The sequence below is a fragment of the Passer montanus genome, unplaced genomic scaffold (genome assembly GCF_014805655.1).
Source record: "Passer montanus isolate IOZ18808 unplaced genomic scaffold, ASM1480565v1 scaffold118, whole genome shotgun sequence".
NCBI lineage: Eukaryota > Metazoa > Chordata > Aves > Passeriformes > Passeridae > Passer > Passer montanus.
The window spans coordinates 1,620,640-1,645,139 of NW_024358500.1; the positions used below are offsets into that span (position 1 = coordinate 1,620,640).

The 24,500-nt window shown below is 55.8% G+C and overlaps 1 protein-coding gene across 1 annotated transcript; it reads left to right on the forward strand.

The window, feature by feature from the left end:
- Positions 1-206: 206 nt before the first annotated feature.
- On the forward strand, positions 207-24,456 carry LOC120496741 (rho guanine nucleotide exchange factor 10-like protein; the record flags this gene model as incomplete). Its single annotated transcript, XM_039697462.1, has 20 exons — positions 207-416; positions 4,247-4,307; positions 6,603-6,809; positions 7,889-7,916; positions 8,543-8,628; positions 8,781-8,864; positions 9,881-10,059; positions 14,383-14,491; positions 16,020-16,112; positions 17,611-17,717; positions 18,876-18,953; positions 19,026-19,205; positions 20,384-20,500; positions 20,597-20,689; positions 21,510-21,683; positions 22,836-22,981; positions 23,777-23,791; positions 23,953-24,000; positions 24,123-24,213; positions 24,329-24,456. Coding segments are annotated over exons 2-20 (1,991 nt in total), but the record flags the coding sequence as incomplete, so codon positions are not given.
- Between the last annotated feature and the right edge of the window lie 44 nt (positions 24,457-24,500).

Below are 24,500 nucleotides of genomic sequence, written 5' to 3' on the forward strand. Positions count from 1 at the left end.
GAAAAGCAGGAAAAGGAGGAGCAGGAAAAGCAGGAAAAGCAGAAGGAGCAGGAAAAGGAGGAGCAGGAGAAGGAGGAGGAAAAGGAGGAAAAAGAGGAGCAGGAAAAGCCGGAGAAGCAGGAGGAGGAAAGGCAGGGAAAGCGGGAAGAGCAGGAAGAGGAAAAGCAGGAAAAGGAGGAGGAGGAGGAGGAGGAAGGGGAGGAGGGAAGGCGATGATTCCCAGATCCCGGCATCCCTCGCTCCGCTGGCAGCGGCTCCGGGCCGGGCCCGGCGCTCCCGCCGCCCTCGGGCATTGCGGGCCCAGCCCCGGAGAGCCCCGCGGACCCCGGCATCCCCGGGCGGCGCATCCCGCCGGGATCGGCCCTTCCCGGCCCGCGGCCCATGCGGACACCGAGCGGCGGCCGCGGCCTGCCCAGGTCAGCCATTCCCGGCTCCCCAAGTCCGGGATCCGCCGGGATCCCCCCCGAGGCCGGGGCCGCCCCCAGCCCCCGCTGCCAGGGCTGCTCCCGGTGCCCTCCGCCCCGGCCAGCCCGCTCGTCCTGCCGGCCTGCTTCCCACAGCCCAGCCCCACATCCCTGGGTCCGGCCCCACATCCCTGGATCCAGCCCCAGATCCCTGGGTCCAGCCCCAGATCCCTGGATCCAGCCCCACATCCCTGGGTCCAGCCCCACATCCCTGGGTCCTGCCGCAGATCCCTGGGTCCTGCTGCAGATCCCTGGGTCCTGCCCCAGATCCCTGGGTCCTGCCCCAAATCCCTGGATCCAGCCCCAAATCCCTGGGTCCAGCTGCAGGTCCCTGGATCCAGCCCCAAATCTGTATTTCCATCCCCAAATTCCCCGATCCAGAGGTTTTCCCGGCGGGAGGAGCCCGCTCGCTGCTGTCACAGCCATTCCCTCTTTTCTTGCTGCCCCTGCTTCCCAAAAATCCACCCCAAATCCCTGGATCCACCTGGCAATCCCAGGATCCATTCCCCAATCCATGGATCCACCCAGAAATCCCCATTCCCACCTGGAAATCCCCATTCCCACCCGGAAATCCCCGTTCCCACCCCCAAATCCCGATATCCAGAGGTTTTCCTGTTGGGATAAACCCTTCCCTCCCCACTGCCCCGGCTGTTCCTGCTGTTATTCGTGCTGGAAAATTCCCAGTTTTTCCCTAAAGATTTTTGGATTTAAGACTCCCAAAAAGCCGGGAATGGGAAGGGGAATTCCCATTTGTAACAAAAATAAAGGGGATTTGGGACAAATAAAGGGGATTTTGGGACAAATAAAGGGAATTTTGGGACAAATGAAAGGAAATTTTTTTTTGTAAATAAAAGGAGTTTTGGAGCCTAATGAAAGGGAGTTTTGGGGAAAATTCGGGGAATTTTGGGGAAAAATAAAGGGAATTTTTGGGGCCAAATGAGGGGGAATTTAGGGAAGATAAAGGGGATTTTGGGGAAAATTATTATTTATTTATTCCCAGTTATTTATTCCTGGGATTAGCAGCAGGGCGGGACCGACTGGAATGGATCCCGAATTTCCTGCTGGGATGGATCCTGGATTTCCCACAGGGTTGTATCCTGGATTTCCCTCCAGGATGAATCCCAGATTTCCTGCTGGGATGGATCCCAGATTTCCTGCAGGAATGGATCCTGGATTTTCCCCCCACTGTTCCCAATCCCTGATCCAATCCCGGCCGGTTGGGATGGATCCGGATCTGTGGGATCATCCTGGGACGGATCTGGATCCATGGGAAGGGCTCAGGATGATCCCAGGATGGATCTGGATCCCTGGGATGTTCCTGGCAAATCCCACTGGAATGGATCCCAAATTTCCTGCTGGGATGGATCCTGGATTTCCCACAGGGTTGGAGCCTGGATTTCCCACCGGGATGAATCCCGGATTTCCTGCTGGGATGGATCCCAGATTCCCTGCAGGAATGGATCCTGGATTTCCCCCCACTGTTCCCAATCCCTGATCCAATCCCGGCCGGTTGGGATGGATCCGGATCTGTGGGATGATCCTGGGATGGATCTGGATCCCTGGGAAGGGCTCAGGATGATCCCAGGATGGATCTGGATCCCTGGGATGATCCCAGGATGGATCTGGATCCCTGGGAAGGGCTCAGGATGATCCCAGGATGGATCTGGATCCCTGGGATGATCCCAGGATGGATCTGGATCCCTGGGATGATCCAGGATGGATCTGGATCCCTGGGATGATTCCTGGATGATCCCTGGGTGGATCCATCAGCAGCTCCCCCAGGGAGCAGCTCTGGTGCCAGGGATAAAAATATCCCGGGATAAAAATACCCTGGGATGGGAGAGGCCAGGCTGGGCTTGGATCCCGCTGCTCCCAGGGCCGGGGCCTCCTTGGAATCCCCATTCCAGAGATCTTCCCAACATCCCAACATCCTTGGGTTCTCCTGCATCCCCTTTTTCCTGTCCCACTTCATTTCCATGGATCTTGCTTCCTGTTTTTCCTCTCCTAATTTATTTCCATGGATCCCTCGCAGCTCCCAGAACTCCCCATTCCCAGGGATGATTCCCCATCCCCACATCCCTGGATTATCCTGAATCCTGATTGTCCTCTCCCAGTTTATTTCCATGAATTCCTGCTTCCCGATTTTCCTCTCCCACTTCATTTCCAAGGATCCCCAGCAGCTCCTGGGACTCCCCGTTCCCATCCCCCACCCCTGGATTTTCCTGCTTCCCTCTTTTCCTCTCCCTGTGCATTCCCACAGATCCCATTTTTCCCTCATCCCATGGGATCCGTTTTGTTCCCGGGGTGTTCCCACCCCTGACTGGGTGCAACACTCCAGGAAAAATCCCTTTTCCCCTTGGATCCATCCCAATCCCGGGATTATTTTGGAGGCCTGGGATAAATCCGGGCTGGGCTGGGCTGAGCTCAGAGCTCCAAACAGGAGTGACCTTTTCCCCGGATAAATTTGGGATGGGCCGCGATTCCCGCCGGCAGAAGGGCCTGGAACGGGAAGGGGCCGGATCCCAATCCCCATCCTGGAGTTGTTTTTCCTGAGGTTTCCCAACTTTGAGGCTTTTCTGGAGCCAGCGCTGCAGAAATTGGGAATTCTTGGTGTCCCGGGAACACCCGGCTACGGAGCTTCCCTGGGATTTTGGGGATTCATCCCCTGGTTTTTAGGGATTCTGCTCCTGGAATTTTGGAAATTCTTGTCCTGGTTTTTGAGGATTCATCTCCCATTTTTTTGTGGATTGATCTCCTGGTTTTTTTGTGGATTCAGCTCTTATTTTGGGATTTTCCCCCCAGTTTTTGGGGATTCTTCTCCCAGTTTTTGTGCATTGATCTCCTGGTTTTTGGTGGATTCTTCTCCTGGATTCCTGGCTTGCTCGGCGTCGCATCCACGGGGAAAATTCCCAGGTTGGGTGACTAGGAGAGGTTCCCACTCCAGGAACAGAATTCCAGAAGGGAAGATCCCAAAAGGATCAAACTTTCCCGGGACCTTTCCTGGGCCCTTTCCCGGGATCATCCCTTGGGAGCATCCCCCGGCTCCGACCTTCCCGGTGCCCTCCAGGCGCTCTCCGCTTTCCGGCCGGATGCTCCATCGATCCCTGCATCGATCCTGGCCGGATCCCGGTGCTTCCCGCCCTTCCCCGGGGGCAGGATCCACAATTCCCGGGATAAATTCTCCCTGAGCTGTTCCCAGCTCCCTGCCCGAGCTGGAGCCTGAGTTGGATCCATCCCACTGGAGGCTCCCGGTCCTTTCCAGGGCTGGGATTGGGGCTGATCACCCTTTCCCAGCCCTTTTCCCCTTTCCCAGCCCTTTTCCCCCTTTCCAAACCCTTTTTTGCCCTTTCCCAATCCTTTTTCCCAACCCTTCCCCCCCCGCCTTTTCCAATCCTTCCTCCACTTTCCCTCTTTTCCAACCCTCTCCCCCTCTTTCCCACTCTTTCTTCCCCCTTTCCCAACACTTTTCCCATCTTTTCCCCCTCTTTCCCAACCTCTTCCCCTCCTTTTCCAACCCTTTTCCCCCTTTTCCACCCTTTTTTTTCTCCTTTTCCCAATCCTTTTTTCCCAAGCCTTTCCCAATCCTTTTCCCCATCTCCCAACCCTTTTTTGCCCTTTCCCAATCCTTTTTCCCAACCCTTTCCCCCGCCCTTTTCCAATCCTTCCTCCTCTTTCCCAACCCCTTTCCCCCTTTTCCAACCCTTCCCCCCCTTTCCCAACTCTTTCTTCCCCCTTTCCCAACCTTTTCCCCTTTTCCCAACCCTTTTCCCTGTTTTCTGCAGGAACGCCCCTGGAGCAGCTGAGCCCCCCCCGCCATGGCCTCGCCCCCCCCGCCTGCAGTAGGTACTGTCAGCCTCGGCTTCGGGAATTTGGGAATTCGGGGGATTTTGGGAATGGGACAGCCAGCCCGGGGTGGGAAGGAGGGAGCAGCACCCGGGGTATCCCAGCTGGAGCCTCTTGGGATTGGGAAAACACGGAGGGCTCTTGGATCCTGGGGGGTGCTGGTCCCATGCTCTGCTCCTGGTTTCCTATTTCCCTGATTCCTGGTTCCTTGTCCCCGATTCCCTGGTTTCCTATGTCCCTGATTCCAAATTTCCCTGATTCCCCAATTTCCTGGTTCCTTATTTTCCCGATTCCTTATTCCCCTGATTCCCAATTTCCCTGGTTCCCCAATCCCAATTTCCCTGATTCCCAATTTCCCTGGTTCCCCAATTCCCCCTTTCCCAACCCTTTTCCCTGTTTTCTGCAGGAACGCCCCTGGAGCAGCTGAGCCCCCCCCGCCATGGCCTCGCCCCCCCCGCCTGCAGTAGGTACTGTCAGCCTCGGCTTCGGGAATTTGGGAATTCGGGGGATTTTGGGAATGGGACAGCCAGCCCGGGGTGGGAAGGAGGGAGCAGCACCCGGGGTATCCCAGCTGGAGCCTCTTGGGATTGGGAAAACACGGAGGGCTCTTGGATCCTGGGGGGTGCTGGTCCCATTCTCTGCTCCTGGTTTCCTATTTCCCTGATTCCTGGTTCCTTGTCCCCGATTCCCTGGTTTCCTATGTCCCTGATTCCAAATTTCCCTGATTCCCCAATTTCCTGGTTCCTTATTTTCCCGATTCCTTATTCCCCTGATTCCTGATTTCCCTGGTTGCCCAATCCCTATTTCCCTGGTTCCCTATTTCCCTGATTCCCGATTTCCCTGATTCCCCAGTCCCTATTTCCCTGATTGCCTGTTCCCTGATTCCCTATGTCCCTGATTCCAAATTTCCCTGATTCCCCAATTTCCTGGTTCCCTATTTCCCTGATTCCCTGTTTCCCTGATTCCCAATTTCCCTGGTTCCCCAATCCCAATTTCCCTGATTCCCAATTTCCCTGGTTCCCCAATCCCTATTTCCCTGATTCCCTATTTCCCTGATTCCCAATTTCCCTGGTTCCCCAATCCCTATTTCCCTGATTCCCTATTTCCCTGTTCCCTGGTTCTCTGGTTCCCTCCCTCCATTCCCCGTCTCCATTCCCCTCCCATCCCTGTCCCTCCCCTTCCCTGCATTCTCCATCTCCATCCCTTTTCCTCCATCCCCGTGCCCCTTTTCCCCCTCCTCCTCCATCCCCCGTGGATGTGACAGCCTGGTCAGAGGGACAGGAAGCCGGATGAGCTTTCCCATGGATTGGTCTGGGAAGTTTTAGGGAGGCAGAGAGAAGGAATTGTAAACAAGTGGTAAAAAAATCTGCAGGTTTTTGTTTGGAGCAATGGTAAAAAATCGGCAGGTTTTTGGTTTGGAACAAGCTGTTTTCCTCAGAAGATGTTCGCCCCAAATTACTCCCTAATTAGCGTGAATGTGTTAATTAAGTGACCAGTCAGGTGCAGCTGTGGCAGAGCAGAGTGAAAGAAGGGGTTCCATAAACCTGGAGTCTGTGTCATTCCTGACTCCACGGTGACAATCCCCCTTTTCCCCTTCCATCCCCTTCTTCTCCATCCCCCTTCCTTGTCCATCTCCTCCATCCCCCTTTTCCTCCTCAATCTCTGGCCCCATTCCTCTCCATCTCCCCCACCCCCTTTTCCTCCCTCCTCCATCTCCATCCCCCTTTTCCTCCTCCATCCCCCTTCCTCTTCCCTCTCCTCCATCCCCTTTTCCGTCCTCCATTTCCATCCCTCTTCCCTGGTTTTCTCCATCCTCATTCTCCTCCTCCATCCCTTTTTCTCCCTTCTCTTCCTCCATCTCTCTGCTCTATCTCCCTTCCCCTTCCCTTCACCCTCCTCATCCTCTTCCTCCACCTCCATCCCTCTTCTCCCTCCCACTTTATCTCCATCCCCTTCTATTCCATCTCCACCCCCTTTTCCTCCATCTCCTCCATCCCCCTTTTCTGTCTCCTCCATTTCCTCCATCCCCCTTTTCCTCCATCTCTCTTTTCCATCTCCTCCCTCCTTTGTCTCCATCTCCCTTCTCCTCTCCCATCTCCATCCCTTTTTTCCTCCATCCCCCTTTTCCTCCATCTCTCTTTTCCTTCTCCCTCCTTTGTCTCCATCTCCCTTCTCCTCTCCCATCTCCATCCCTTTTTTCCTCCATCCCCCTTTTCCATCCCTCCCCTTTCCCCCATCCCCGTTCCCCGCTCTGCCGTGCCCCATTCCATGTTTTCCGTGCCCGTTCCCGTGCAGGATCTCCCCCGGATCCCCCCAGCCCCGCGGGGATGGAGGAGCTGGGCCAGGCCTTCGACTTCGAGGACAGCGAGGAGGAGGAGGAGGAGGAGGGGGAGGACGAGGACTCGGATTCGGGAGCTGATCCCGGAGTTGATCCCAGAGCCGATCCCGGTGCTGACATCGCTCTCCAGGCGCCCCCGCGCCGGCGGCGCCCGCCCAGCTCCGGTCAGGAACGTTCCCAGTCGTTCCCGTTGTGGAATTCCTGGTATTCCCAGTATGGAATTCCTGGTATTCCCATGTGGAATTCCTGCTCATTCCCCTGTGGAATTCCCAGTATTCCCGGTGGGGAATTCCTGGTATTCCCATGTGGAATTCCTGCTCATTCTTGGTATGGAATTCCTGGTATTCCCAGTATGGAATTCCCAGTATTCTCAGTATGGAATTCCTGGTATTGCCATATAGAATTCCTGCTCATTCCCAGTGGGGAATTCCTGATACTCCCAGTATGGAATTCCCGGTATTCTCATGTGGAATTCCTGCTCATTCCCCTGTGGAATTCCCAGTATTCCTGGTGGGGAATTCCTGCTCATTCCCGGTGTGGAATTCCCAGTATTCCCAGTATGGAATTCCCGGTATTCTCAGTATGGAATTCCTGGTATTCCCAGTATGGAATTCCCGGTATTCTCAGTATGGAATTCCTGGTATTCCCAGTATGGAATTCCCGGTATTCTCAGTATGGAATTCCTGGTATTCCCAGTATGGAATTCCCGGTATTCTCAGTATGGAATTCCTGGTATTGCCATATAGAATTCCTGCTCATTCCCGGTGTGGAATTCCCAGTATTCCCAGTATGGAATTCCCGGTATTGCCATGTAGAATTCCTGCTCATTTCCAGTGGGGAATTCCTGATATTCCCAGTATGGAATTCCTGCTCATTCCTGTGTGGAATTCCCAGTATTTCCGCTGGGGATTCCTCATTATTCCCATGTGGAATTCCTGCTCATTCCCAGTATGGAATTCCTGCTCATTCCCAGTGGGGAATTCCTAATATTCCCAGTATGGAATTCCTGGTATTCCCATGTGGAATTCCTGCTCATTCCCAGTGGGGAATTCCTGATATTCCCAGTGGGGAATTCCTGGTATTCCCATGTGGAATTCCTGCTCATTCCCAGTATGGAATGCCCAGAGAGGAATTCCTGCTCATTCCCGGTGTGGAATTCCCAGTATTCCCGTAGGAAATTCCTGCTATTCCCGGTGCATCCTGGGCTGCCAACACTGTTTCTCTTTGCTTTCCTTCCCCACAGAAGGGCTGGAGCCAGAGACCAAGGAAGGGTGAGTGGGATTTGGGGTATTAGTGGGATTTCCAGGGAATTTGGGGTTCTGGTGGGATTTGGGGTATTAGTGGGATTTCCAGGGAATTTGGGGTTCTGGTGGGATTTGGGGCATTTAGTAGGATTTCCTGTGAGTTTTGGGGTGCCAGTGGGATTTCAGGGGGTTCAGTGGGATTTGAGGGAGTTTCCTGGGATTTCCAGGGAGTTTCCTGGGATTTTGGGGGGTTTCAGGAGGTTTTGGTGGGAATTCCAGGAGTTCTGATGGGATTTTGGGTCCCGTGATGGATCTTTGGGATCCGTCCCCTCTGTTTGATGTCGCAGCTGCTGCTGTGCCTCAGTTTCCCCCAACTTGTCCATATTTCAAACAGCTCCGAGCAGGAGAACTCCAGGATTTTGGGATCTTTTCCATCATCCCTGCGTGTGTTGGCAGAACATCCCTAAAAATCTGGGATGACCCTAAATCCTGGGTTCCCAAGGAGCAGATGGGGGGGGAATTCCTTTAAAAAATTCCTTATTTTGTTCCTGCAGTGGGAATGGGGGTGAGAGTGGGTGGGATCTCTGGGCGCCCTCGATCCCGGGGGATTTGCCCCTGATCCCAAGGGATTTTTCCCTGGAATGCACCTGCAGGATCCCAGCACAGGTGAGCAACGGCGAGGCCGGAGGAGATTCCCAGATCCGGACCCGCACCTGGAAGAGGGAGAGCATCTGCCGAGGTGGGGAAAGGCTGGGATTAACCCCTGGATAACCCCTGGATAACCCCTGGATAACCCCTGGATAACCCCTGGTGGGCTTGGGAAGGTTTCTGCACCCCATTGGGATCCCGGGCTGCCGATCCCGATCCCAATCCCGATCCCGGGGTTTCCAGGGGAGCGTTTCTCCTTCCCGGAGGTGGAGGACGAGGTCATCTACGACGACGTTCCCTGCGAGGGCCTGGATGTGGAGCAGGACGGTACGGGAGCGCTCTTCCTGCTTTTCCAGCCGGGAGCCGCCTCTTCCCGGTTTTCCAGGAGACCCCATCCCATTTTCCATATGGGCACTGCCTCTTCCCGGTTTTCCAGGGTCCCCCATCCCATTTTCCATCAAGAAGGGGAGTCCCATCCTCCAGGAGGCTGTGGGTGGGAATAACAAGGGAAATCCCGGGATCTGGGCGGGATGGAGCTGCTCCCAGAGGGCTCCAGGACCCTCAGGGTTTCAGAGAATGGGAATTCTGGAGTTCTGCATTAGGATTCCCCAGTTCCCAAAATTTCCCTTCCTTTCCCTCCCTTTCCCATTCTCCATTCCCCATTCCCCATTCCCCATTCCCATTCCCCATTCCCCATTCCCCATTCCTATTCTCCTTCCCCTTCCTCTATCCCCTCATTCCCTGCACTCCCAGGGGATCAATCCCCCCATCATCCATCCATGCATCCCTTCCAAACAGTCAAAGCCCAGAATTCCCATGGCTTGGGAGCACAGGGAACAGTGGGAATGGAGCGAGAATGGAGCAGGAAAAGTGGGAGGGGAGCGGGAATGGAATGGAATAGGAATTGAGTGGAAATGGGAATGGAATGGGAGGGGGAATGGGAATGGAATGGGAATTGAGTGGAAATGGGAATGGAATGGGAGTGGGAATGGGAATGGGATGGGAATTGAGCGGGAATGGGAGCGGGAATGGAATGGGAATTGAGTGGGAATGGGAATGGAATGGGAATTGAGTGGGAATGGGAATGGAATGGGAATTGAGTGGGAATGGAATGGAATGGGAGCAGCAATGGAATGGGAATTGAGTGGGAACGGGAATGGGAGTGGGAATGGGAATGGAATGGGAATTGAGTGGGAATGGGAATGGGAGTGGGAATGGGAATGGAATGGGAGTGGGAAAGGGAATTGAGTGGGAATGGGAATGGAATGGGAGCAGGAATGGAATGGGAATTGAGTGGGAACGGGAATGCAGCGGGAATGCAGCGGGGTTCCCGGGCTCGGCAGGCGCGGGGCTGATCTACGCCGAGGTGCAGCGCGGGGAGGGGACGCGCCTGGGGCAGGACCTGGGCTGGAGCTCCAGCGAGTTCGAGAGCTACAGCGAGGGCGAGTCCGGAGAGGAATCCCGGCCGGAATCCCGGCGGGACGCGGAGCCGGCCAAGCTCCGCGCGGCGTTCCAGCCCAAGGTACCATCCCTTGGAATCCTCATCCCTCCTTAGAAACCTCCTTAGAACCCTCATCCATCCCTTTGGAACCCTCATCCATCCCTTGGAATCCTCATCCATTCCTTGGAATCCTCATCCATTCCTCCTCGGAAGTCTCATCCATCCCCTTGGAAGTCTCATCCATTCCCTTGGAATCCTCATCCATCCATTTGGAATCCTCATCCATCCATTTGGAATTCTCATCCACCCATTTGGAATTCTCATCCATCCCCATTTGGAATCCTCATCCATCCCCTTGGAATTCTCATCCATCCATTTGGAATCCTCATCCATTCCTCCTTGGAAGTCTCATCCATCCCCTTGGAAGTCTCATCCATCTATTTGGAATCCTCATCCATCCATTTGGAATTCTCATCCACCCATTTGTAATTCTCATCCATCCCCTTGGAATTCTCATCCACCCATTTGGAATCCTCATCCATCCCCTTGGAATTCTCATCCATCCATTTGGAATCCTCATCCATCCATTTGGAATTCTCATCCACCCATTTGGAATTCTCATCCATCCCCATTTGGAATCCTCATCCATCCCCTTGGAATTCTCATCCATCCATTTGGAATCCTCATCCATTCATTTGGAATCCTCATCCATCCCCTTGGAATTCTCATCCCGGCTTTTCCCAGGATTCTCCTGCATGGAGGCCCCGGAGCATCCCGCTGATGCTGCTGTGTTTTTCCTGGAATTTTCTTTCCGATTTCCTCCTTCCCTTTATAATTTTCCCCCTGCTGGAGCCTCTCCCTACCTTTCCCTGCTCCTGCTGCACTCCCTGTTCCATCCCAGTCGGAATTTTGGGATGCTGCTGCCTGTTCCTGCCGCTTTGGGATGATTCCTGCTGCTTTTGGGGCTGTCCCTCCCTTTCCCTTCACCTGCATTCCCTGCTCCATCCCAGCCAGAATTCTGGGATTTTTGGGATGATTCCTCCTGCTTTTGGGGCTGTCCCTGCCTTTCCCTTCTCCTGAATTCCCTGCTCCATCCCAGCCAGAATTCTGGGATTTTTGGGATGATTCCTCCTGCTTTTGGGGCTGTCCCTGCCTTTCCCTTCTCCTGCATTCCCTGCTCCATCCCAGCCAGAATTCTGGGATTTTTGGGATGATTCCTCCTGCTTTTGGGGCTGTCCCTGCCTTTCCCTTCTCCTGCATTCCCTGCTCCATCCCAGCCAGAATTCCAGGATGGTTTCTCCCATTTTTGAGCCTCTCTCTGCTGCTCCTTCACTGCCTGCTTGCTCCCAGCTGGAATTTCGGGATTTTTGGGATGATTCCTCCTGGTTTTGATCCTCTTTCTGTCTTTCCCTGCTTCTGCCCTCCCTGCTTGCTCCCAGACAGGATTTTTGGGGTGACTTCTCCTGTTTCTGAACCATTCCCTGCTGCTCCTGTACTCCCTGCTCGCTCCCAGCTGGAATTCCGGGATGCTGCTGCCTGTCCTGTGCTGCTTTCCCTGCTGTTCCTGCACTCCCTGCTCCATCCCAGACACAATTCTGGGGTCATTTCTCCTGGTTTTGAGCCTCTCCCTGCCTTTCCCTGCTCCTGCTGCACCCCCTGCTCCATCCCAGCTGGCATTTCAGGATTTTTGGGATGATTCCTCCTGTTTCTGAGCCTTTCCCCACTGCTCCCGCACTCCCTGCCTGCTCCCAGCCGGAATTCCGGGCTGCCGCCGCTGTTCGCTGCTCCTTTGGGATGATCTCTCCTGTTTTTTTGCATTTGCTGCTTCCTGGGATCTCTGCTCTGCTGCTCTCCCGCTTTGCTTTGGGCTCAGCTCTCTCCAGACCTCCATAAACTCAAGGAAAAATGCGCCAGGACTAAGCGGGAGCTCCTGGCTCTGAGAGTTGGGGGGAAGGAAATGCAGGAGCTGAAGCACAAATCCGATTGGAAGGTACCGACCCCGTCCCGCAGCCCGAAATTCCCCAAATTCCCAGCCTGGGGGGATAGAATTCCCTCGTGGAATGGATCCAGGCTGGGCCCATCCCATTCCTGTCCCAGAAATTCGGCCTGGAGCTGCTGGGGTGCTGCTCGTGTCCAACAGATCCTGGGGCTTCCCAAGCCATTGGAATTCAGGGATTTGAGGATCCAGGAAGGAATTCAGGGATTCAGGAAGGAATTAAGGAAGGAATTCAGGAAGAAAATAATGAGTTCAGGAATTTGGGAAGGAATTCAGGAAGACAATCAGGAGTTTGGGAATTCCGAAAGGAGTTCAAGAATTCAGGAAGGAATTCACAAATGAAGGAATTAAAGAAGGAATTCAGGAACTCAGGAAGGAATTCAGGAGGGGAGGAAGGAAGGAAGGAAGGAGAATTTTGGGAACTGTGGAACCTCAGGGCAGAGCTTTTCCCACCCCATCCCATCCTGGCCGGTATTCCATGGGGTAGAACTGCTGGGATTTGGAGTAGAACCATCAGATTTGGGGTAGAACACTGGGATTTGGGGTAGAACTGTTACATTTGGGGTACAACACTGGGATTTAGGGTCGAAATGCTGGGATTTGAGGTAGAACACTGGGATTTGGGGTAGAACTGTTACATTTGGGGTACAACACTGGGATTTAGGGTAGAACTGTCAGATTTGGGGTACCCATGGGATTTAGGGTAGAACTGCTGGGATTTGGGGTAGAACTGTCAGATTTGGGGTAGAACACTGGGATTTGGGGTAAACCTCTGGGATTTGGGGTAGAACTGTTAGATTTGAGGTACAACACTGGGATTTAGGGTAGAACTGTCCGATTTGGGGTACCACATGGGCTTTAGAGTAGAAACGCTGGGATTTGGGGTAGAACTGTCAGATTTGGGGTAGAACACTGGGATTTGGGGTAAAACTCTTGGATTTAGAGTAGAAATGCCAGGATTTGGAGTAGAACTGTCAGATTTGGGGTAAAACCCCAGGAGTGGGGTGGGAAAGGCCGATCCCCCTCTCCCTGCCCCACACACCCGATCCCTGGCCGGCCCCGCTTGGCTGCGCTGCACGACCCCGCTCCGGCTGCTGCACACCCCGGCAGGGATCCCCAGGGATCCGGGGGGATCCAGGGAGGATCCCCGAGCATGGCTGTGTGCCTGCTGCTCCCGCCTGCGTGGGAAAACAGGGAATGGTGCTCCAGGGATCTTCCTGAGGGGCGGGATCTGAGAGGGATCCTGGGGCAGCCTGGAGCTTCCTGATCCCTGAGATCCCTGAGATCCCGGTGATGATCCCTGAGATCCTGGTGATGATCCCTGAGATCCCTGTTTTCCTTGTTATGCCTCTGGTCCTAGTGATCCCTATGATTCCTGTTATCCCTGTGATCCTGGTGTTCCTGATGATCCCTGTGGTCTTTGTGATGATCTCAGTGATGATCCCTATGATCCCTGTGGTGATCCCATTGATCCTTGTGATCCCTGTGCTCCCTGAGATCCTGCTGGTCCCTGTGATCCCAGTGATCCCTGCAATTCCAGTGATATCGGTGATGATCCCTGTGATCCTGGTGATCCTTGCGTTTCCAGTAATGATCCCACTGATCCCTGTGATGATCCCACTGATCCTTGAGATCCTGGTGCTCCCTGTGATCCTGCTGATCCTTGTGATCCCTGTGCTTCCTGAGATCCCAGTGACCCCTGTAATCCCGATGATGATCCCGGTGATCCTGTTCATCTCTGACATCATGGTGATGATCCTGGTGATGATGTCAGTGATGATCCCTGTGATCCCGGCAGTGATTGTTGTGATCCTGGTGATCCCTGCGATCCCAGTGATCCCAGTGATGATCCCTGCAATCCCAATGGTGATCCCATTAATCCTTGTGATCCCTGTGCTCCCTGAGATCCCAGTGACCCCTGTGATCCTGGTGATGATCCCAGTGGTGATCCTGGTAGTGATCCCGGTAGTGATCCCGGTGATGACCCCGTTGGTGATCCCGGTGGTGATCCCGGTGGTGATCCCAGTGGTGATCCCAGTGATGATCCCGGGGTGATCCCGGTGGTGATCCCGGTGGTGATCCCGGTGGTGATCCCAGGGGTGATCCCAGGGGTGATCCCGGTGGTGATCCCGGTGGTGATCCCGGTGGTGATCCCGGTGGTGATCCCGGTGGTGATCCCAGGGGTGATCCCAGGGGTGATCCCGGTGGTGATCCCGGTAGTGATCCCGGTGATGATCCCAGGGGTGATCCCGGTGGTGATCCCAGGGGTGATCCCAGTGGTGATCCGAGGGGTGATCCCGGTGGTGATCCCGGGGTGATCCCAGGGGTGATCCCGGTGGTGATCCCGGTGGTGATCCCGGTGGTGATCCCGGTGGTGATGCCCGCGCTGGCCCCGGTTTCCGTTGCAGGTGTCGCAGCTGATGCGGGCGGCGCGCAGCGGCACCAAGGACGGGCTGGAGCGCACGCGCATGGCCGTGCTGCGCAGGGTCACCTTCCTGCAGCGCCGCGACGGCCCAGGTGAGGCACCGGCACCCCGCAGCCGGGGAACCGGGGACCCCATCCCGGGGGAAACCCCGGGACCCCATCCCAGGGAAACCCAGGAATCCCATCCCCGGGGAACCGTAGGGATCCCATCCCCAGGGAAACCCAGGAATCCCATCCCAGGGAACCCCAGAGATCCCATCCCCAGGGAACCCCAGGGAATCCCATCCCAGGGAACCCCAGGGAATCCATCCCCTGGGAAACCCGGGGATCCCATCCCCCGGGGAAACCCTGGATATCCCATCCCCAGGGAGCCTCGGGGATCCCATCCCCAGGGAATCCCATCCCTCTGGAATCTGGAGATGCCATCCTTATGGAACCCGGGAAGCCCATCCCAGGGAAACCCCAGGGATCCCATCCCTCAGAAATCTCCAGGGTCCCATCCCCGAGGAATCCCATCCCTCTGGAACCCCAGGGATCCCATCCCCAGGGAACCCCAGGGATCCCATCCCTATGGAGCCGGGAATCCCATCCCCAGGGAATCCCGGCGATCCAATCCCTCCAGAACCTCCTTCCCCTTCTCCCGCCTCATTCCATGGATCTGGAGCTTCCCAGGATCTCTGCAGGCGCCACCTCCCTCCTTTTATCCTGCAAGGATAAACTGGCAGCACCTGGTCCTTGCATTTTTCGTTCAGGATTTTGTTCCTGCAGGATTTCTTTCTCAATTCCCACATTTCCCATGGATTTTCTTTCAAGAGTTTCCCCCTGAATTCCCAATTGCTCAGGGGTTTTTCTTGGATTTTTCCTTTAGGATTTCTTTCCCAGAATTCCCAGTTCCTCAGGGCTTTCCCTTGGATTTCTCCTTCAGGGTTTTCCCCCTGAATTTCCAATTCCCAGGGCTTTTCCTGACCCAGCCTTGTGTGGTAGGGAATGGAGAGTGGGAAAACAACCCAGAGCTGGGAGAAGCCTTTGGAGAGGGCGGAATTCAGGAATTCTGATCCCTCTCACTTTTCCCATGTTTTTTCCTGCATTATTCCCTGTATTTGGAGGTATCCTTTGTTCCCACTTGCATCTTGTTCTCTTTTTCCATTTGGGATAAAACAGCTACTCCATCCAGCAGCACTGGGGTTTCCCTTGGATTTTTTCCTTCAGGATTTTTCCCCTGAATTCCCAGTTCCCAGGGAGTTTCCCTTGGATTTTTCCCTCAGGATTTTTCCTTCAGGATTTTTCCTTAAATTCCCAGTTCCTGGGGGGTTTTCCTGACCCTTCCCTGTCCTGTAGGGAATGGGGAGCAGGAAACCCAAACCCCACAGCCCAGCAAAGCCCTTGGAGAAGATGGTTTTTAGGGAATCCTCGTCCTGCTCCCCTTTCCCATTTTTCCTGGATAATTCCCTGCATTTGAAGCTTTCCCTGGGCCGTTCCCACTCCTCGCAAACTCCAACTCGCTCCTTGCATTTTTGGGATAATCCAGCCGCTCCCCCAGCAGTGCTGGGGCCGTCCTTGGGTTTTCCCTGCGGGTTTTGCCCTGAATTCCCAATTCCCGGGGCCTTTCCCTGTCCCGCAGGGGATGGGGAGCGCAGGAGGAGCGCGGCCGAGGCGGAGAAGCCGCCGCGCTCCCGCCGGAGCTCCCGGGTTTCCCTGGAGCAGCCCGGGGCAGGTAGGATCCAGGGGAGGTAGGATCGATCCCGCTGGATCCCAGCGCCTGGAGCTTCCCGGGGGATCGGCCGCGTGTGTTCCCGGCATTCCCGTGGGATTGGCTGTGTGTTCCTGGCATTCCCAGAGCAATCCCGTGGGATCTGCTGTGTGTTCCTGGCATTCCCAGGGCATTCCCATGGGATCCGCTGCGTGTTCCTGGCATTCCCAGGGCATTCCCAGAGCATTCCCATGGGATCTGCTGTGTGTTCCTGGCATTCCCAGGGCATTCCCATGGGATCCGCTGCGTGTTCCCGGCATTCCCGTGGGATCTGCTGTGTGTTCCCGGCATTTGCAGAGCATTCCCATGGGATTGGCTGCGTGTTCCCGCATTTTTGCAGCTTTCCATGGGATCCGCTGTGTGTTCCTGGCTTTCCTGCAGCTTCCCATGGGATGCGGTTGGCTGTGCGTGTCCCGCCATTCCCACGGGATCGGTCCCGCCGTTCCCATGGGATCGGTCCCACTGTTCCCACAACTTCCCATGGGATCGGTCCTGCCGTTCCCATGGGATCGGTCCCGCTGTTCCCGCATGGCCAGCGCGGCTTTGGGGCGCGGCAATCCCGGGAGAGCATCCCCGGGGAGGAGGAGCCGAAATTAGGGAAGGAAAAAGGTCCCCGCAGCCCTTCCCTCCCTTCCTCCCTTCCCTTCCTCCTTCCCTCCCCCCGGCTCTTCCCCTTCCCGGGATTTCTGGCCCGGGATGGGGCCGGGGCCATGTGGAGGCGACGGCCGCGTTCCCATCCCAAGTTTTCCTTGGCTCATCCCGAGTTTTCCTTGGCTCGCTCACCCTCCTCCTCCTCGGCTGCTTCAGCCTCGGGTAAGGGCTGCCCGCTCCGGCGCGTCCCGCTTCTCCTGCGCTCCCGGCTCCTTTTCCCGGCTCCTTTTCCCGTTTCCCGCTGTCTGGGAGCGAGGATGAGACGCTGTCCCCGCTGCTTCCCGGCGGATTTTTGGGATGGGGACCCTCCCTGTCCCCTCCCCGCGGCGCTGTGCTGGTCCCCACTCCGGCACTTCCCACTTTTCCCGGGCTCCCGGCTCCTTTTCCCGTTTCCCGCTGTCTCGGAGCGAGGACGAGGCGCTGTTCCCGGGCGGATTTTTGGGATGGGGACCTTCCCTGTCCCCTCCCCGTGGCGCTGTTTTGGTCCTCACTGCAGCACTTCCCCCTTTTCCCGGCTCCTTTTCCCGGCTCCTTTTCCCGGCTCCTTTTCCCGTTTCCCGCTGTCTCGGAGCGAGGACGAGGCGCTGTTCCCGGGCGGATTTTTGGGATGGGGACCCTGCCTGTCCCCTCCCGGTCCCATCCCTGCTCCTGCCCGTCTCATCCCGGTGTCCGGTGACCGCTCCGCAAGGGCACGGGACACCGGGAGAAGCGGGAATATTGGGAGAGCCGAGCTGCGCCTCCGGCCCCGGAAGGCTCAGTTTGGGGTCAGTTTTGGGGTCAGTTTGGGGTTTTTGGTGTTCCCGTGCCGCAGGGGACTCGGAGGAGGAGGACACCGGCTTCCTGGAGGTCACCGTGTCCGACATGAGGCACCCCCCGCCCGAGCTGGGCCCCGCGCCCGAGGGGCTGAGCCCGCAGCAGGTCCGGGATCGCCTGGGATCGGGGCTTTCCTGGGATCGGGGCTCTCCTGGGATCGGGGCTTTCCTGGGATCGGGGCTCTCCTGGGATCGGGGCTTTCCTGGGATCGGGGCTTTCCTGGGATCGGGGCTCTCCTGGGATCGGGGCTTTCCTGGGATCGGGGCTCTCCTGGGATCGGGGCTCTCCTGGGATCAGGGATTTTCTGGGGTCTGGGTTTTCCTGGGATTGGGATCAGGGCTTTCCTGGCATCTGGGGTCTGGGCTTTCGTTGGATCTGGGCTTTCCTGGGATCGCCTGGGCTTGGGGCTTTCCTGGGATTGGGACTGGAGCTTTCCTGGGATCATGGCTCTCCCGGGTTCTGGGATCAAGGCTTTCCCGGGATCTGGGGGGGTCACGGTGTCCCCTGGGCACCGTGATTGGGCAACAGAGAAATGCACAGTCAGCAAAACCAGCGCTACTGAGTCAGCGCTTCCGCAGGGCTGGGGCTGGTTCCCTTTTCCTGGGATTTGGGGTTGGGGGATCACGGCTGAGCCCCACAGGCTGGGCCTGCCTTTCCCTTCTTCTGGGATTTGGGGATCACAGCTGTTCTTGCATTTCCCCGATCCTGGGATTGGGGATTTTGGGATCAGGGCTATGCCTGCCTTTCCCATTATATCAGGATTTGGGATCGTGGGATCAGGGCTTTCCCTGATCCTGGAATTTGGGACTCTGGGATCAGGGTTGTTCCTGCATTTCCCCAATCCTGGGATTGGGGATTTTGGGATCAGGGCTATGCCTGCCTTTCCCATTATATCAGGATTTGGGATCGTGGGATCAGGGCTTTCCCTGATCCTGGAATTTGGGACTCTGGGATCAGGGTTGTTCCTGCATTTCCCCAATCCTGGGATTGGGGATTTTGGGATCAGGGCTATGCCTGCCTTTCCCATTATATCAGGATTTGGGATTGTGGGATCAGGGCTTTCCCTGATCCTGGAATTTGGGACTCTGGGATCAGGGTTGTTCCTGCATTTCCCCAATCCTGGGATTGGGGATTTTGGGATCAGGGCTGTGCCTGCCTTTCGCCAGTCCCACGATTGGGGATTTTGGGATCAGGGCTGTGCCTGCCTTTCCCCAGTCCCACGATCGGGGATTTTGGGATCAGGACGCGTTCCGTGCCCCGCAGGTGCTCCGGCGGCACATCCTGGGCTCCATCGTGCAGAGCGAGCGCAGCTACGTGGACTCCCTGAAGCGCATCCTGCAGGTGGGCCCCGCCGGGGCGGGATGGGGATCCCCCGGCGCGGATCCCGCGATCCCAGCGCCGCAATTCCCGCAGGATTACCGGAACCCGCTGCTGGAGATGGAGCCCAAGGTGCTGAGCGCCCGCAAGTGCCAGGTGGTGTTCTTCCGGCTGAAGGAGATCCTGCAGTGCCACTCCATGTTCCAGATCGCCCTGGCCTCGCGCGTGGCCGAGTGGGACTCCAACGAGAAGATCGGGGACCTCTTCGTGGCCTCGGTGAGGGGGGAGTGGGAACGGCCCCAAATCCCACTGGGATCACAGCAAAAACCGGGAATGGCCCCAAATCCCGCTGGGATCACAGCAAAACAGGGAATGGCCCCAAATCCTGCTGGGATCACAGCAAAAACCGGGAATGGCCCCAAATCCCGCTGGGATCACAGCAAAAACAGGGAATGGCCTCAAATCCCACTGGGATCACAGAAAAAACCGGGAATGGCCCCAAAACCTGCTGGGATCACAGCAAAAACAGGGAATGGCCCCAAATTCCTGCTGGGGTCCCAGCAAACACCAGGAATGGCCTCAAATCCTGCTGGGTTCCCAGCAAAAACCAGGAATTGCCCCAAATCCCCCTGGGATCCCAGCAAAAACCAGGAATTTCCCCAGATCATGCTGGGATCCCAGCAAAAACCAGGAATGGCCCCAAATCCTGCTGGGGTCCCAGCAAAAGCCAGGAATGGCTTCCCTCTGGGGTCCTATCAAAAGCTGGGAATTGCCCCCAAAATCCCCCTGGGATCAGAGATTGGGAATCACCCCCAATCCTCCCCAAAGATTGGGAATTTCCCCCCAAACCCCCCTGGGATCAGTGACTGGGAATCACCCCCAGACCTCCCCTGGCATCCCATTAGAGATCGGGAATTGCCCCCAGAATCCCCCTGGGATCCCACCAGGGATGGGTGGAGTGATGGAGCCCAAATTGGGATGCCCCCAGCATCCCACGTTTTGCCCACTCCATTTTTTGGGAATCCCCACATCATTCCCAGGGTCCTGTCCTCTCCCAGTTCTCCAAGTTCATGGTGCTGGACTCATGGCCTTGGTAGGATAAAAAACTGGGAATCACCACTAAACTTTTCTTGGGATCCCACCAGGGATGGGTGAAGGATTGAAGTGATGGGATACCCCCAGCACTGCACGATTTCCCATTTTTTGGGGAGCCCCACACCATTCCCGCTCTCCTGTCTTCTCCCACTTCTCCCAAGTCCATGGTGCCAAACTTGCCACTTCAGTAGGAAGAATAACCAAGAATCAGCCCCAAACATCCCTTGGGATCCCACCAGGGATGGGTGGAGGACTGGAGTGATGAGACACCCCCAGCACCTTGCCCACCCTGTTTTTTGGGAAGCCCCGCCCCGTTTTTGGGAAGCCCCACGCCATTCCCAATCTCCGTCCTCTCCCAGTTCTCCAAGTCCATGGTGCTGGACGTCTACAGCGACTACGTCAACAACTTCACCACGGCCATGTCCCTGATCAAGAAGGCCTGTCTGACCAAACCTGCCTTCCTGGACTTCCTCAAGGTCAGCGCGGCCCCTCTGCGGCTCCGCTTTTCCCAAAAATCCCCTTTTTATGGCATTTGCCCAAAAATCCCCTTTTTGTGGCGTTTCCCCCGGCAGAAGCGGCAGATGGCCAGCGCTGACCGCGTCACGCTCTACGGGCTGATGGTGAAGCCCATCCAGAGGTTCCCTCAGTTCATCCTCCTCCTGCAGGTGAGACGAGGGAGAGGTTCTGGAGGACATCAGGGAGGTTCTGGAAGATGTTTAGGACATTCTGGAGAAGGTTTTGGGGAGCTTTTGGAGGAGGTTTTGGGGAGATTCTGGAGGAGGTTTTAGGGAGATTCTGGAGAAGCAACTTTTTGGGTGCTGCAGGACAGGGCCAGATTTTTTTTGACTTTTGGGATTTTTTTTATTTTTGGATCCATCCCAAGGATCATCTCCTAAGTTTTGATTTTGGAGGTGCCCAAAGTGCTCCCAATTCCCTCAGTCCATCCTTCTCCTGCAGGTGAGAGAAGGGAGGTTCTGGAGGGCTTTGGGGAGGTTCTGGAGAAGGTCTTGGGGAACTTTTGGAGAAGTTTTTGGGGAGCTTTTGGAGAAGGTTTTTGGAAGGTTCTGGAAAAGGTTTTTTGGAGGCTCTGGAGAAGGCTTTGGGGAGCTTTTGGAGGAGGTTTTTGGGAGGTTATGGAGAAGGTTTTTTGGAGGCTCTGGAGAAGGCTTTGGGGAGCTTTTGGAGGAGGTTTTTGGGAGGTTATGGAGAAGGTTTTGGGGAGGTTTTGAGCAAAGTTGCAGAGATTCTGGAGAAAGTTTTGAGAAGGTTCTGGAGAAGGTTTTGGGGTGTTCTGGAGAAGGTTTTTGGAATATTGTGGAGAAGCACCTTTTTGGGAGCTGCAGGACAGAGACACACTTTGGAGTGGGCACCCCGGTTGGATTTTTGGATCCCCCCAAGGATCATCCTCCACACCTCAGTGCTGGAGCTCCGTAAGCGTTGCCGTGGCGGTTCCTCAGGGCCATTCCCGGTGTTTCCGTGTCCCAGGACATGCTGAAGAACACCCCGCGCGGCCACGCCGACCGCCTGTCCCTGCAGCTGGCGCTGACCGAGCTGGAGACGCTGGCCGAGAAACTCAACGAGCAGAAGCGCTTGGCCGACCAGGTGGCCGAGATGCAGCAGCTCAGCAAGAGCATCAGCGACCGCAGCAGCTTCAACAAGGTGGGGGCTCCTCATCACCCTCATCTTCATCCTCATCCTCCTGCTTGTCTTCATCCTCAGCCTTATCCTTCTCATCCTCCTCATCCTCGTCCTCATTCTCCTTATCCTCCTTGTCCTCATCTCCCTCATCCTCCTGTTCTCCATCCTCCTCGTCCTCCTCATCCTCACCCTCATCCCTCAGCCTTCTCATCCTCCTCATCTTCCACCTCCTGTACCTCCTCCTCATTCCTCCATCTCATCCTCCTCTTCCTTCTCATCCTCCTCATCTTCCGCCTCCTGTACCTCCTCCTCATTCCTCCATCTCGTCCTCCACTTCCTTCTCATCCTCCTCATCTTCCGCCTCCTGTACCTCCTCCTCATTCCTCCATCTCATCCTCCACTTCCTTCTCATCATCCTCATCCTCCACCTCCTGCCCCTCATCCCCATCCTCATCCTCATCCTCAGCGGGGTTTGGAGCTGCTGGGTGGGATTTGTGGCTCCCTCTCTACATTGGGGTTTTTGGGAAGCAGGATCCCTGTTTGTTCCGAGAGGATCTTGAACCAAACCAAACCTTGAAGGTGGAATTTGGGAGTTCCTCCCCAAGGATCTGCTGGGTTTGGGTTTGGAGCTCCCACTCCATGTCAGGGTCTCCTGGTTCTGGAGAAGGTTTTTGGGAGGTTCTGGAGAAGGTTTTGGGGAAATTCTGGAGAAGTTTTAGGAGCTTTTGAAAAAGGTTTGGGAACTTTTGGAGGAGGTTTTTAGGAAGATCTGGAGATGTTTTTTGGGAGGTTCTGGAGAAGGTTTTTGGGAGGATCTAGAGGAGGACTGGGGAGATTCTGGGGGAGTTTTTGGAGCTTTTGGAGGAGGTCTTGGGAGGTTCTGGAGAAGGTTTTGGGAGGTTCTGGAGAAGGTTGAGGACCTTTTGGAGAAGTTCTGGGAAGTAGTAAAGAAGGTTTGGAGAGGTTCTTGAGGAGGTTTTTGGGAGGCTCTTGAGAAGGTTTTGGGAGGTTCTGGAGAAGGTTTTGGGAGGTTCTGGAGGAAGATGGGGACCTCTTGGCGAAGCTCTATTTTTTGACAATGCTGGGAATTGGCGATTCCGGCTCCGTGGTGGGATTGGCCGCTCCGGGGTGGCATCTCCAGCCTGGAGTCACCGTCTGGGGGTTGTCCTGCAGCTGCTGAGCTCGGGGCAGCGGCAGCTGCTGCTCTGCGAGACGCTGACCGAGACGGTGTACGGCGACCGCGGGCAGCTGCTCAAGTCCAAGGAGAGGAAGGTGTTCCTGCTCAGCGACCTCCTGGTCTGCGCCAACGTCAACTTCAAGTACGTGCTGGGCACCTCCTGACCCCAGAACCCCCCGGAGATCTCAGCACATCCTCATCCTCTTCCTTGTCCTTGTCATCATCACCTTCCTCCTCCTCATCCTTGTTTTCCTCCTCGTTCTCTTCATCCTCCTCGTTCTCCTTTCCCTCATTCTCCTCATCCTTCTTGTTCTCCTCATTCTCCTCGTTCTCCTCCTCCTAATCCCCATCCTCTGCATCCTCCTCATCCTGATCCTCATCCTGATCCTCATCCTCATCCTCATCCTCATCCTCATCCTCATCCTCATCTTCCTCCTCATTCCCATCCTCTGCATCCTTCTCTTCATCCTCATCCTCCTCCTCATCCTCTTCATCCTCATTTTTCGGGGGAATCCCATCAAGTTCGGGGGGATCACCATTTGAGTTGGGGTTTTTTGGGGGATTCCCATTGGGTTTGAGGTTTTTGGGAGGAATCCCATCAAATTTGGGGTTATTAGGGAAATCCCATTGAGTTTTGGGTTTTTAAGGGGATCCTACCCAGTCTGGGGATTTGGGGGGAAATCCCATAAAGTCTGGGGTTTTTGGTGAGAATCGCATTGAGTTTGGGGTTTTTGGAGAATTCCCATCAAGTTTGGGATTTTATTTTTGGAAATCTCATTGAATTTGGGATTTACCTGCCCACCTTTGACCCATCTCCTTCCCTGCTGCTGTGGGATCTGGGAATGGGGTGGAGTTGGTAGGATTTGATGCCGCCAAGTGGGAAAACCACCCCAAATTCCCCAAATCCCACTGAATCCCTCCTTTTTCCACTCTCCAGGCCAGTGCCTGCAGGGTAGGTGCCTGGTGTGCTGTGCTGTGTCGTGTGCCCCACCTTTGGGGGTTCCTGCACGGTGTGGGGTGCTTGGCTCGTGGGATGCTTTTTTTGGGGGGGAAGTCCATGTTTTTTGGGAAAATCTGGGGTTTTTTTTTGACATGGAGTTCTTGCCTTGATAGAGGCCAGCTGGAAATCAGCAGCCTCACATTTTGGGGTTCCCGTATGGTGTGGGGTGCTCGGCTTGCAAAACACATATTTTTGGGGGGAAAAACTGGGGTTTTTTTTGGGAAAATCCACGGATTTTGGGAAAACCCAGGGTTTTCTTGACCTGGAATTCTTGCCTTGGCAGAGGCCAGCTGGAAATCAGCAGCCTGGTGCCCCTGGGCCCCAAGTACGTGCTGAAGTGGAGCACGGCCCTCCCGCAGGTGCAGGTGGTGGAGGTGGGCCAGGAGAGCGGCGCCGGTGACAAGGACAGCGCCGCGGCCGCGGCCAACGCCGGCGCCCGAGGATCTGGGCTGATCCTGGCTCTGAGGAACCATTCCCGATGTTCTCCAGAACCTGAACATGACGGTGGCGCAGGACTGGTGCCTGGCCCTGCAGAGGATGATGAAGGTCAAGGAGGAGGAGATCCACTCGGCCAACAAGTGCCGCCTGCGGCTGCTGCTGCCCGGGAAACCGGACAAGTGAGGCGGGAATCTGGGATGGAGGAGGAGGAGGAGGAGGAGGA